The sequence below is a fragment of the Schistocerca serialis genome, chromosome 2 (genome assembly GCF_023864345.2).
Source record: "Schistocerca serialis cubense isolate TAMUIC-IGC-003099 chromosome 2, iqSchSeri2.2, whole genome shotgun sequence".
NCBI lineage: Eukaryota > Metazoa > Arthropoda > Insecta > Orthoptera > Acrididae > Schistocerca > Schistocerca serialis.
In genome coordinates, this window is record NC_064639.1 from 695,525,874 (window position 1) to 695,540,420 (window position 14,547).

Sequence of the window (14,547 nt, forward strand, 5' to 3'; positions counted from 1 at the left end):
TGTGCACTACAAAATGAACATATTTTTGAAAAATCAATTTTTTTTTAAATTGCCCCATTCGGAAATATCATAGATCCATGGCTGGCATGCATACAACGGCGTGCACATTGCCTTGTTTCTGGCCAACTACCATGAGGGAAGATTACTGTGTAGTGCACTAAGCACATCACAGCCCCAAACCAGTGCACCTACCATCTGAGAACAAGTAATGGACTCCCTATAACATTGTGTGTTATCTTCCACCATTGATCAGAGGTTAGCAGCAGTCAGACTATGGAATTACCGTCCCATGCATGGCCGCCTTTGAAACCACAAAATAAATGGCCATGTTTAGAGTGGTGCCACAACCAGGAAGCATCGGCTGCTGATAAGTGGCATTGCACTGCATCCAATGATGAATCATAGTTCTGTTTTATCCTAGATGGCCACTGTCAGTGAATATAGCGACAAGCTGGAAAGAGGTACTATTCTACCGATGTTTTGGAAAGGCATAGCGGCATTCCTCGTGGTATCATGGAGTGCAGAGTCATAGGGGTGAAATCAGTCATGGCTGGTAGTGATTGAAGGAATTCTGATAGCACATCGGTACATTACAGATACCCTATGTTCTCATGTGTTACCTCTCATGTGACATTATTGTTGTGCCAGTTTTCAACAGGACACTGCTCATCCACACATAGGACTTGCCTCTATGAAAAAGTGCATTATGTTGAGCTATGCCCATGGCCAACAAAATCCACAGACCTGTCTCTGATAGAACATGTGACATCTACTGCATCCTACCGTCAGTATCAAGGATGTCAGTGACCAGTTACATTCGTGGGCCACAATGCCTCAGGAGAGGATACGACAGCTTTATGACACTCCTATCAATTTAATCAGTACATGCATCCTGGCCAGAGGCTGCACAGCATCACACTGATCAGCGGCCTCATGATGCGAAGTTCTTCGTAAATTTGACTCGCTTCTGTAATCACTGTAATAACATAACATATCCTTTCAGCCTGTGAAGCTTCCATTTCATTTCCTCTTCCCATTCTGGATGCTTCACTTAGACAGTGTATCTGCATAATATAAACAAAAGCCGAAATTATTATTTCAAAAACTTTTACCATGAAAAACAAACAATTGCTGTTTATGAACTTCTGTCCTCTGTTTCAGGATGAATACACTGTGGCTTCTGTTTTGGTGCTTATGGTGTGCACAGTGGTATGTAAATATCTTTTATCTAACTAAAGTGATTCAGTTGGAAAGATTATTGTTATTCTTCATAAACAGCACAGAAAATGCAATGTTGTTGTAGTAGTAGTAGTAGTAGTAGTAGTAGTAGTAGTAGTAGCAGCAGCAGTAGGTGTCAATAACAGTAATTTGTTTTCATACTTTCTTTGTTCATTCATTCAGAAACATATGTTCTGTAAACTCCTCCATGAACAAAAATCTCAAGGATATGAAAAGAGTAAGTTATACATTAACTGGCTGAAGCAGCCATTGCAGGCAACTTGTGTACAGTACATTAACACCAAATAGTAACTAATGCTAATCTACTTAGACTGATAATTATGGGAATTAATTTTTATATATAGAAAAAAGCATCTATTTCGGTAAAAAGGTACAATGCTTTGTACTGCATTACTTAGCAGCTATTTTCACCTGCACCTTCATACAAACTTTTTTTTTCCCCAGAGACTGCTATCAGCTATCTTTGTATTGGCAAAGTTAAAAGCCTATTTATTATTAATACTAGTGTTAATATAAATACCATTACGAATCGTAGAAGGACTGGCTAATGAGGTATTCTTTTATTTATTTTTGTATCTGAGGATCCCCAATATCCTGTCTGTGTCTACCACCAACATGTTACAAACTTTTAAAACTGCAATACTAAACTCCTTTCTGAACCCTAGACAGGAACATGCAGTCTGTATGGAAATTACTTTCAATACTGTCGTTATCCTCAGTGCATGATATGCTATTAGTTTAAGTATTAACTGTAAATATCATTAGGAAGTAAGCATATGGCATGTAAGTCTAATAAGCACAAGATCGTTCAAGAGTTTAGTTACTAACTTAACAAAATTTTCTCGCTGCACACTTCTGTTGAATAACCATTTCTCTGTCCTTAGCTGCCAAGTAGATCATGTCACAGGATTAAGTGGAAGTAAGCCAAGACTATTAGCAATTCTGTCTGCTGGTCAACACAGTGGTGGTTTTAAGTGAGGAATTACACATTTTAAGCAAATACTTATAGTGCTTCTGCCACCTGTTTAATGCAGTGATGTGCAATAGGATAATGCCAAGGAATTTCATCAGCACGAGTTTTTGTATGATTATGGGTAGGCCTGCTTCATTGTTCTTCCCACTGTGTGTAGTATGGTAAGTGTTTGGGCCCTCCTTTAGTATATCTTCATCTGTAAGTGTAAGAGTTTTTTTATTATGAATCCTCATTGTCTGCAGTAAATCACTACGCCAAATAAAGAATCTTCTGGGATTCCATCTTTAATATTTCCACAGAAATTTACAGTGGTTTTAATCCTGCAGTACCATTTATTAACGTATTCTCCATCCTCTGTTGTTAAGATGCTACTTTGCCCATGCAAATAGAATGCTTTTGATGCCATATTATTTCTCATTTTCCCCAGTAGACTAACAAAGATTTCATTAGATCCAAAGCCTGAACCGAAGATTTTCTTCAAATGGCATTTTTGTTATTTACATAAGATCACTTTACAACAAACAAAAAATTCAATCAAGTATCAAAACCTGAACCAGTAGTCTTAAATTAAGGCTGCCTCTCTGAGTGGTCATCATGTCACTGTCACGCGGATGAACTAGGTTCAATTCCCACTAGGCTTAAGGACTTTTCCTTGGAAGGGGAAGTGCTCTCGGAATCGTGAGGACAACTGGGGAGTTACTTGAAAGTGAAGTAGTGGCTCCAATTTAACAAAAAGTCAACATCAACAACTGGTACAGGAACATACTAAACACAGACCCCTTGACCATACTGATGTCCAAATGACACTAGAGGTGGAGTATGACACAGCAGTTGAGTTGGTCATAACTGTGTTTCACATTCCTAAGGATTCGCCAAGACACGTTCTACAAAATACGATGTACGAATACATATAAATGAATTGAAATATTAAGATTCATAATAATATACAAGTCTCATAATATTTTCCATAAAATATGTGACTCATATGAATTTATTTGTAGAAAAATTAAAATATATAGCTGGAGTATAAATAACTATATTTTAATTTCATTAATTTAATTTTTCCTCTGTCAATACTGTTTAGTTGGGCTGAAAGCATGGTAGGCACTACCAGCACCAGCAGTACAGTAGTATCAACACTTCCCTCTACAACTCCTATTGCACCAGCTCCAGCACCACCAACCAACCCAAAAGACATTCCGTGCACGTGTGGTGTTTTTCTCAGTGGACAATTTGTGAAAGGCAGTGATGCTCAACCACGAGGAAATGCAGCTCTGCTCCATGAACTGATGGTGCCCTTTCCATGCACACCTGTTGGCCTCAAACAGTGTATCAATCGCTGTCTTGATACCGTAAGTCATTCACGATTATATTATATATCTTTCAACACATTTGAAATTCAGAAAATATATATCAGATTTACTCTTTTTTTTCTTAAGAATAGGTTTCATGTGGTTACGTCATTTGAATGAAATTAACTTTATTCAACAGTACATCACAAAACTTCTGATGCACTGAGAGTGTTCCAGAAAAGAAATGAAATTTCAATTGAACTGTAGTACAGATAATTCCACAGTATGTCATCACTGTACAAATTCTATATTGTTCTCTAATGGTACATGCAATGCTTTTACATTCAGTAAAGCCAGTACCGAGAGGAAAGTTAGGATAAAAAAACTAAATATTTACTGGAAAGATAGCAAAATAAACACTCACTCAGTTATAAGAATTTTCAGAATGGTATTGCACTTTTTATCTTATCTTAGTTTTATTTATATCTGGGAAAGATATAAATACGGCAGAAAACGGATTCATCCATCTCAGCATTTTTTACATACAGACACAAGGCTTTATCTTGCTGTCATCCACGACAGGAAGCAATATATTTCATTAAAATAAGTCATTTTCTCTCAGGAATAATGCTTCCACAGCTGGGTGAGAGAGCTGTGGATGAAATTTGGTATGATCAAGGAGAAACTAGTGGCAAACTGAAACTGGAGTTTGTCTCACGATTTCTGCTCACTAATGGTATTACATAAAGTCTATGCAGCAATCACTTTTAACTTATCAAAGATTTTTAGTGAGGCAGTGCATCCAAAGAATAATATGCAGATTCACAAACTAACAGTTAATCAACTATGCTTATAAATTATTTTGTCCAATTATGAGCGAGAAGATAAAGATGTCAAAATCGCAACACATTCACTACTTAGAGGCCTTTTCAATGATAAATCGCAAGTAGCATGAAATGATTGTAGCCATAAATGTTTACTTCCAGAAATGAGTTTAAAGACACTGATACAGCAGTTCACTCAACAATTTTGCATGAGCATGGTTGATTAGTTTGGAGAGAAAGGGACCAAATAAATTATCACGTTTTTGATTATTTTCTCTCTGTCCTTTTGTGTGAAGTTAACATTCCATTGGATTGTTAAGAAATAGTTAAGTTTGGGAAAAACAGATACTATACTACTCCCCTTAAGATTGACCCACTTCCCACACACTGTTTTAGCACTCAGTTTCATGTCCCCAAATCAACAGAATTATCTGATTTTGGGCAAATAGTACTAACTATTCAAAACTCTGCTGTTGTTTGAAGCCAGATTGCAACCCACTTTCTCCACTATGACTGAAAATGACACAAAACAATTAATGGATGCAGCAAACACAGTTTTCCTTGAAACTACTCTTCTCTATTTGTTGCCAATTAGACATAAGAGGTCTGTTCATTAAAAAAAAAAAAAATATATATATATAGTTTTGGACTATCCTTCTGGAATCTGGATAGAGGTTCACATGGCTCTGAGTACTATGGGACTTGACATCTGAGGTCATCAGTCCAAGATAGAGGTCATTTCAGATTAAACACACAATGAGAAGGCACAAAAAAATGACCAAGCCATTTTTAAAAGAACAATCACAGCATGTGAAACAACATAATCAATGAAAACCCAGAAACCAAATCAGGCAGACAGTAACCCAACTTCATACTGCAGCTTGAGATGCATCCATAAAATTAACTGTACGGCAATAATGTAACCACAATGATCACTGACTACTTACTTTTATGCTGTTTCGTTACATGTGAAATAAGTATCTTCTGTTTTATCTCATTGTGGTGTAGTTTTCCTTGCCAGCCTCAATAAGAAAGTGGTAAACACAGAAAAAATAAACAAAGATTAGGATGAGAGAACAAACTGAGAAAAAGGAAGATAATACAAATGACATTGTACCAACAGAGACTGGGTACAAAGGATGAAAGAGGGTTGAACAGAAAAGAACTGTCATTCAAATTACACACAGATTGAAATGAAGCAAGTCATAAGAAACTAAAAGTTTCCAAATGACCAAAACTTTGTAATGCCAGTATGGGAACATAATACTGGGTAACCATAATAACCGATTACTGGTTTCCATTACTTTCTACAGACAAATGCCCAGCAATATAGTGAGAAGAATGGTAACTGCATATTAGTGCATACTGAACTTTTTTTACCCTTAAGAGAGGAATGAACAAAATACCTAAAACTATGTTTTCAGTGTAGATGGTTAAAAACACTGAACCGTGTGGTGTAGAAATAAACTGAACAACAAGATCTCCAAGTGACGTGAAAATTTTTGTGCATGATGTTAAGTTACTGTCACTTAAGTCAAAGACTTGCCATTGGGTTGTCTTAAATAACCCTCAGCATTGGCAAATGAGCTGGTTAAATTATTTTGGATGCAGAAATATTGTTAAAGCATGAATTCTATAAATGACAAGCATCGAATAGCACAGCACTTTTTTTTGTGGAGTGTAACACAGAATGCGTGAAGCCAGATTGAAATATCGACGACAATGCTTCCAAGTCAAAGTGTTGCATGCCTCAGTAAAATCTCTTAGAAGGACAAAAGCACAAAATCACTTTCACACTTATATTTTGTTTCATTTACATTACAATATGTTACAGTACCTCTTTAATGTTCTTCTCATAAATTTAGTATAAATTGTTAAAATAGAGTAACAGTTTGTTAACCAAACATTTTAAAAACACTAAAGTATTTTAGTTTTTACCAGTTAAATGTTAAAGATTTGATGGTGTTTCAATAACTAAAAGAAAATGTCAACTGATATAAATACTGGTATCAACAACAAGTGTAAATAGTCCCCTTTAATGTGAAAATTATTTCTTTCTTTAGATTGTGAAACATCTACCTAATAGCCCAGCTATTTTGTGTGGCTCTATTGATCGTGATTGCTACAAGGAGAGGGTAAGTGATATATTAATTAAGAGATGAAATATTAATTATTTAATTGTACTCTCACAGTAAGTGATACTAATAAAATAAAGATGGAACATTTTCTGTAGATGATAATCCCTTACTTTAGAACTACAGTTAATCAAAAGGAAAGTTAACATTTGTGAATCAAGTTTATTTTCTGCTGACAAGTATACCAATATCTGATAGTTACTTAGCACTTTATCCAAAAAATATATCACGTAACGAATATGCATAATATGCTTTAGCTCTTTTTGTCTTTTTACAGGCATATTTATTTGTGAAGAACTGCAGTGATAAATGGGTCAACACAAATCTATCTGCTGGAAGGGAATACTGTTGTAAAGATGGTGTCCCTTATAAGTGTCCTATCATGTCATAATATACATTTTGTAACTACCATCCTTTATTTAAACATTTAAATTATCAATATTGTACTAATTACTATTCCTATACAGAAATAAAAACGGTTGTCTCAATCACTTTACACCTTCATTGTGTAAAATGCGAGACAGTAGAAAAAAAGAACATTTTCATGTGGCTTGGGAACCAGCGTAATTCAAAATAATCTTTTGTTAAGGCAAAAATAACACTAACTGGATGCAAAAACAGTAAAAGGTTATTTCCACTGATACATTTGATATCAACGGAAGAAAACTGACTGATAATATGGTGGAAGAAAAATGCTATTATTCTTGCATGCCACTGACTGGCATACTTAAAAAATCCCTCCCCTCAAATTTTCCTGGACATAAATACTGACTACTACCAAGCAGTTCAGTCAGCTTTAGGTTTTCAGTAAAATCTTCTTTAGAGTGTTGTTCTGTTTAGAAATTTACTGTCAAACGTTTATAAGCTTGAGTTTTTATAAAACCGATTCTGAAACAAATAAAAATAGTCAAACTCAAATTCCTACCAAGTTTCATTCATACTGTGGCAATTTGTGCCTGAGGTTTATGTGGTTGCTTTAAGTACAGGAAACAAATACTAATGACGCAATAATTAACATGCATAACTGGATGGTCATCTCAGGAATATTGCTCAATGGTTTCCTGGTGCAGGTAAGCTTTCTCGCAAGTGACACAGATGATGGTGTAGTTGAAGAAAAAGTATGGAAGGAAGATTACCAACAATACACTCATTAACAATGGCAAACAATCTTAAATAGAATGAACAAGAAGGAAATCTGCAGTATTGCTTGGTGTTCAAATCCAGAATGTGAGTTCCAGCCTAAATAACTGAGTAACTATGCCTGAACGTCACTAAGTCAGGAACTATACTCCGTTCATCATAAGAATAAAACCGATGTAAACAAACAGAAACGCGATGATTGATCAGAAGACGTAGCACACATATACTGGTGTTGTTGCGCTCTTGGAAGTAGGTTCTACTTATGTATTAGATATATTACCACTGTTACGTTAAATGAAACTTTAAGATATTCAAATGTATTAGAAGTCATCAACTTTTTTTTAAAATCACACTGTAGTTTTTATTTTAAAAATGGTGTATAGTCACAGCCTCTGCACTGTTGTGCTTTGATTGTCGTCCTGTTAATACGCAGTATGAAAGTGGCTGAGGCTGCTTCCCATTCCCATGTAGATAACATTTAAAAAGTGCTGATAAATAAGTTGTTCTTAATTTTTGTCACAGATTTACAGACACAATCGGCTTTGAAGTTTTACAAGGGATTGTATTAGTACAGATGAAACACCAGTGTATAGTAGTGTACAGTGGAGGCGGTGGAGTAATAGCTTTGTGACTCATCGACCTAAATGGCTTGCTGGTTAGTCTCACCCGAGTCAGTTTTTTTACTTTTTCGATTTGAATTATCTACATCTTGTAACCGTAAAATTCATCGTCATTTTATATAAATAATGCACATCATATTGTTTTTAATTAAATATTACACGTGAAATTCTTTTTTTCATTTCAAAAATAAATTCTCAATTCTAGATATTTTATGAAAGACTGTTAATAAAGGTTGCTTAAACTAACAGAAAATAACAATTATGGAGGCAAAAATGAAAAACTAAATACTCTTCATTTGGACTGTGTCCATTGTTTTACATCACAGAAGTAGATATGTGTTGCCGAAGCATGAAACACAATCATTCTCACAGCATCGAGCACACCACACAAATGTTGTATTTTTACATTTGCCACTGTGCCATTACAATACGAACCCAACAGAACTGATCTGGAGCCAAGTTAAGGAATTTGGCCCAAGAAATAACAAGACTGTTAAGCTCCCGGACGTACTGGAACCACCACATGCAGCTTTTTCATATGTCACTACCGAATGTAGGCAGCAATATATAGAATGGCACGTCGTAAGTAAAGAGAAAATGCCGCGCCCGAGTGGCTCTGTTGTTGATCGACTATCAACATTGCAGATGACAGTTCCAGTACTGAAATGTATTTCTCAGATTCGGAAAAGGATGAAGGTAAGAGATTACCAGATGACTGACTGTAATTAATATCTTCTGTGGCTACAGTATTCAATAGTATGGTGAAATCACTGCAGTATTGTTTCGCATCACACATAGCTCGCTCAGAAAAATTACCCTGTGTTTAAGTTCGGAATTTTTGCCACTCTTCTTTATAATTAGAATACTATGAAAGGTGAGAACAAGGACATGTTATGCTTTCCGTCTGGTCACCTAAGAAGCACGTGGTAGTGCTTAAAGTCTTTCCGAATATTATTTCATGCTCTTTAAAAACTAAGTGACATTCGAAGCTATATTGTTTCTTTGCTTGTCTCTTTACATCTGAACTGCACTGCTCACATCATTGCAGGCTAATTGGAGAGACGACGAGCATGTGCTGTCCAAGTTTAAAGTGCCAGTAAAGTTGTTGTCCCGCACATTATCACTCAGTCTACGTGTGTGTAACATAGCATAAAACGTATCCTTATGATTGTGCTTGACTGTACTGGTCACAACTTTGCTTCCGCTTCAAGTGAAACAAAATCCAATAATATTCAGGCAAACTCTGAAGAATACATGGCGTAATGTTTAAGTCAGGTTTATTCTTATGAACAGAGTATAGCTGGTGATGACAACTGTCAGAAAATCATGACTGTTACAAACAAATTTAGATTTCTTGGCTTGGAAGTCAGGAACTTCAAGACTTGAAAAACATGTGTTTTCTGGTACATCCATATGAAGTGCAGTACACTGTTCTAAGATGACAAATTATTAACTCTGCATACATTTAAACTCTTACATCAGGCACTTTGTCACTCAGAGTGAAGCACATTTTCCATGTGCAGCAGTTTTACAGTGAACAGGATGTATATATCAATCTTTCTATTTTATAAATAAACTTGTTGTACCATAAACTAACGAATGACAATGGCATTACTGTAGAGTATGAGCAGTACCATTTACAGAAAAGAAATGATACATCATAACTTTTTCTTATTCTGTTCTCTCTGGAATTGAAATGAAACAGCAGCAGCATTTTAAAATACACTTAAAACTCCCAATTTTTTATTTATTTTTTTACATAACTAAGTGCTGCTATTCCCACTAGTGAAATTCCACCTTAAAAAATTAAAATCCTCTGTAGTCTACCAAAAATACAAGAAACACACAGTAATTTGCGTGAGTGTTGCTATCAGTATGTTACAGGCATTTTGGTGCTATGTACTCATTTACTGCAAAATCCAATCTAACTCAGTGCAAAATTTTGTAGTTCATTTTATTTTCTATTTTTGCCCCTGCTTTTCCTAAGTGCTTATTGTGACTCATCTTTTCATAATAACAAAGTAACTTCCTGTACTAAAGGCTTAGGCACACTCTATATTCAAGAGACTTGTGGAACGATCTGTGCCAATGCATCATATGTTGGGAGAGCTTTTGGGAGGGGTTAGAGCAGTGCACACATGAACTACGCTTACCTAAAAGGCCGACATGTGAGGGCAGGCAATTGACATTATTCCACATACTTACTTGCTTAGTAACCATAAATCATCATAAAAAAGCTACTGATAGGTGAGTGCAGCCATGGGTACCAAATAGTATTGTTATAAAATGATAAAAGCAGCATTTATCACAATCTTATGATTCTTGTTACTAAGCAGTTTTCTGATCATAATGAACTGGTTTCGTGGACCCAGTGCGTGTTTTTTTAGGCACATAAATTTTAAAACAAAAGTGATCACAAGCATCAGTAGGCAAACAGATTAACTAAGAGACAAAATACAACCTCCTCTCTCCTCTTCAAGCAGAAGAAATCTCTGGGTTATCTGGAATTCCATTGACTGGCATAGTACAAAAATAAATAATTATACAAAGAATTATTAGCCTTTTCCAATTGATTTCCCTTTATGTTGAGTGCAGGATGAAGTTTCTACCTCATACTCGGAAAAGCCTACTTTTGTCTGCACAATTGTATATCGTTACACTCACGGCGAAACAAATGTAAGATAATTAGTTTGTGATTTCTGTTTGATCTACTGAACTGCTGCTATCAAGTCACTTTTTTTCATTTTTCCCCACTGCCATTTCCTATAAAGAGCATTCTTTAAAAACATCCTTCCTTAGTGTTCTTTTCCTGTAGAAAATATACATGGTACCTCCATTGCCATGGTCTTTACAGGAAGATGTTCACCAATGTATCCATTGATTGCTCTTTATTTGTTAACTCTCTTAATTCCCATCTATTATTCCTGACATGAATCAGGAAGAACACAAGTAATGCAGTGCCAGGGAACACACATATAGGCAGGCTACAAAAACAGAACTGATCAGAACAGCTTGTGTAGAATGACTAAGGGCACTGGAAAGATATACATGAGAATGAAGCATCTGCTTAAATGATCTCTGCGAAAAGTGTCATTACAAAAACATGTACCACTAAATCAAAATTATGAACACATTGGAACACTTTACTTAATTCGTAAAATGGGCAGTACAAAAGTTAAACAATGTAGCAAAGGCTTCTTGGTTACGGTCTTTTCGTTTTATTGTTACAAATATTTAATCATATAGGAAGGAAACATACAAAATATTTTCATAGCATTGTAAGTGGAATCTATGTATACTGTGGTGGAGTAGGAAATGCTCAACAAACACAAGTAAAACACTGGAGTACCAAGTCTGTAGCCTGGTATGTGGTATCAATGATCCTCACTGCCTACCGTAATATTTAAGAGCTACAGCAATATGCCAATGAGTCAGGAAATTTCGACATTCACTATTAACATGAAAATATCTATTTCAATTACTGAAGTCGTGTTTACATCCAATACAGCTGGGAGAAGATAAATATGTTAACAATTATAAAATATCAAAACAATAACTTCATTAACAATAGTCAGTAATTAAACAGATTACACTCCTGTAGTGAGAATTATTGTACTGAAGAGTAACAAAACAAAAGATTCTGAAAACATTAAAATGTTGGCTGTGAACCATTCACATTGTTTGTCCTTTTTCTCCATGTCCTTTGCCTATAACACCATGGCAAGCCAACCAGCAATAAGGAGCGATCCTCCAATGGGTGTAAGTCTTCGCAATTCATCTTTACCAGTTAACGCATGGTAGTAGCATGTTCCACAGAACAACAGCATGCCGGTTAAGAGCAAACTGCCACTCTACAAATGCAAAAATTCAAAGATTAATACACCACAAACATACATTTTAAGCCAAAACAACGACACCAAAATATATAAAATTATTATTTAATTCTCCACGAGGATATCTCTTTGCTCCCTTGTAAAACTATATAACAGAAAGAAATTCAAAGAAAATTTAATATAATGCAGTTAAAAAAATATCACACTTCGTAACTGCAGTGCCCGAAACTAAGTTCAATGAACAATATAAAAAATTCCCAAAGAAAAATTCTTCCAAAAGAAGAGGGGAAAATGAGAGTTGTGGCATAAAATATCTGATTAGTGTATCTTTGAATATACTGGGTGAACTACAACCCTATGAGTGATAACCAAGAAGTTTTAATTATCTCAAAAAATTAGGGGGGGGGGGGGGGGGAGGAGGTTGCAGAATTGAATGTTTGTTCATTTGCTGGTACATTTTTCCAGTACTGGTTCACACCGAAATTTCCATGCCACAGTAATGGAGAATGCCACAACAGATCCAAAACAAAATGATGCAGACCAATGAACAGCAATCCTTTTTGGCAGCAATGGAAATGTTGCAGTTGTGTCACGAAAATCCAGATGACTTCTTTAGCTTTCTGGATTGGCCTTACATGGCTTGAACATTTCTAGTGAATGCACAATAATCTTTTATCAACGAACTACACCTTTTTGTTTTCATTCTACTTGGGGCAGGTTACAGTACTACGGAGCATGAATTTCAGAAGTGCAGGCATGTACCTGCAACAAAAAAATAATTAGGTAACTATTTTCTGGAGGTGATACTTAAAAATTTATGACAAGCCATTATAAGTAATAATACCAATAAACAATTTTCATAACGAATCATCCATGGAACGGGGCTATTAAGGTTAGTGGCCATCTGCAAGTCACTACAACCTCCGAGAGAAAAGAGATTACACGAATTTGACAAATTTAATTTTTTTGCTATTTTGATATGTCCATAATGCATTGGAGATACCTGTAGGTTCATTACGAAAGTAACAAATTATCTAATAACTGCATTATTTGTTTTTACGAAAAGGTGACTCCTCTATGAACCAGGAGGATGCCTGTTGACAGTTTAGTTAGGATTACAAGGACCGAACATAAATTCAAGAGTCAAATACAGGCATTCACATGATCCCGTTATTAGTAACCATACTGCAATGATAAGTGATAAATCCCTTTTGGGGAACAAATATGGATGAGCTGCTCACTGACACACACTGCTGAGCCTATGTCTATGACCCTCTAAACTATGTACATCCACAAAGAGCGACTTGTACAAGACAGTATCACCTAAGAGACTGTGTAGGCATTCAATTAGTATAAAAATGGCAGATGTGGTGGCATATGTAAGTTACTTGGATATCAGTATTCCAGCCAGAGTGAAAGAATATTAGTAGTGGACTGAGGGATTTCAGGCAATAGCACTGGGCATGCAAGCACCTTGCCACATGAGGTTTGGCTACATAAGGAATAACATGGTCCTTAGTAGCACCATTTGTAACAACAACGACGCTCTACTATTGTACATATAAGTAATTTTTTTTTTCCTTCTAATTTTTTGATAAACTTGTGTAATTAATGTTCTGATTTCATTTCTTTTTTTGTTTCATGCCATTATGCTAAGAAAACTGTAAACAAGTTTCAATGTAAATATTAATGTTTATGTCAAATGTCAAGCAATATTGTAATAGAGTTGAAATGTAACAAATGTTGAAACTGTTGTAAGATGTTTAAAATTGTAACTGTGCGTCTGGTCCATACGTAGACAATGTGTTAGGGTATGTAGAATGCAAAACCTCGGGTGAATACCCTGTCTGTAAGGGAGCGGTAAAGGTGGATGGCAGGCGAGTGCGGGAAAATGCGCACGGGCACTGCACGGCACAACGGGCTCAGCAGTAGTAGTTGGAGTCTGGCACTGGTTTGAGCAACACGTTCTGGAGCGAGGAGGCCCTCCTGGAAGACATAGTTTCACTGAGCCTCGGGTATGCTGTTCCAACGCCCACACAGCAGGGCAAAATTCCATAGGCACTAAATGGAAAAGTATTGCGACGCCAAGAAGAATTAAAGTGTCGATACGTCAAGAGCCATAGCTGTGGTTGTATGTGTACTTTGTGTCTCGCTATCTCGCCGCCCGCCAACCGCCGCATCGATACAAGCAGGTTGAAACTTTTAGTACTGTATTCGTATGGACCATAGAGTGAACTGTTCAATAATAACCTAAATTTTACCAGAACTTTCCCATCATTTAATTATCCTCACAACTAACCTAGGCAGGGTCCTTTCCAAATGTTGTGCAATCCGAGTGTCCCGAAATGAAAAATTAAATTTTGTGTTAATAATAATTACTTGCAGACCTAGCTATGTTAGAATGGTGTTTAAAGAACTGTTTTGTTAATGAACCAGTAAATGAATAACGAAGGTCTAACGAAGTTGAAAGATAACTTCAATTTTGATATAG

The 14,547-nt window shown here is 35.9% G+C and overlaps 2 protein-coding genes across 2 annotated transcripts in view; one reads left to right on the plus strand and one right to left on the minus strand.

The window, feature by feature from the left end:
- Positions 1-3,309: 3,309 nt before the first annotated feature.
- LOC126456341 (follicle cell protein 3C-1) lies at positions 3,310-6,854 on the plus strand. The gene is made up of 3 exons (XM_050092094.1): positions 3,310-3,564; positions 6,392-6,463; positions 6,741-6,854. Exons 1-3 carry the CDS (start codon positions 3,310-3,312, stop codon positions 6,852-6,854), a joined length of 441 nt encoding a protein of 146 aa, XP_049948051.1.
- Positions 6,855-11,418: 4,564 nt separating this feature from the next.
- The window catches only part of LOC126457843 (transmembrane protein 256 homolog), a 28,468-nt gene continuing 25,339 nt past the window's right edge, over positions 11,419-14,547 (minus strand). Inside the window, exon 4 of the mRNA XM_050094483.1 lies at positions 11,419-12,074. Within this exon, the coding sequence (XP_049950440.1) occupies positions 11,931-12,074 (144 nt within the window). The 3' untranslated portion in view covers positions 11,419-11,930. The remainder of the gene's footprint in view (positions 12,075-14,547) is intronic.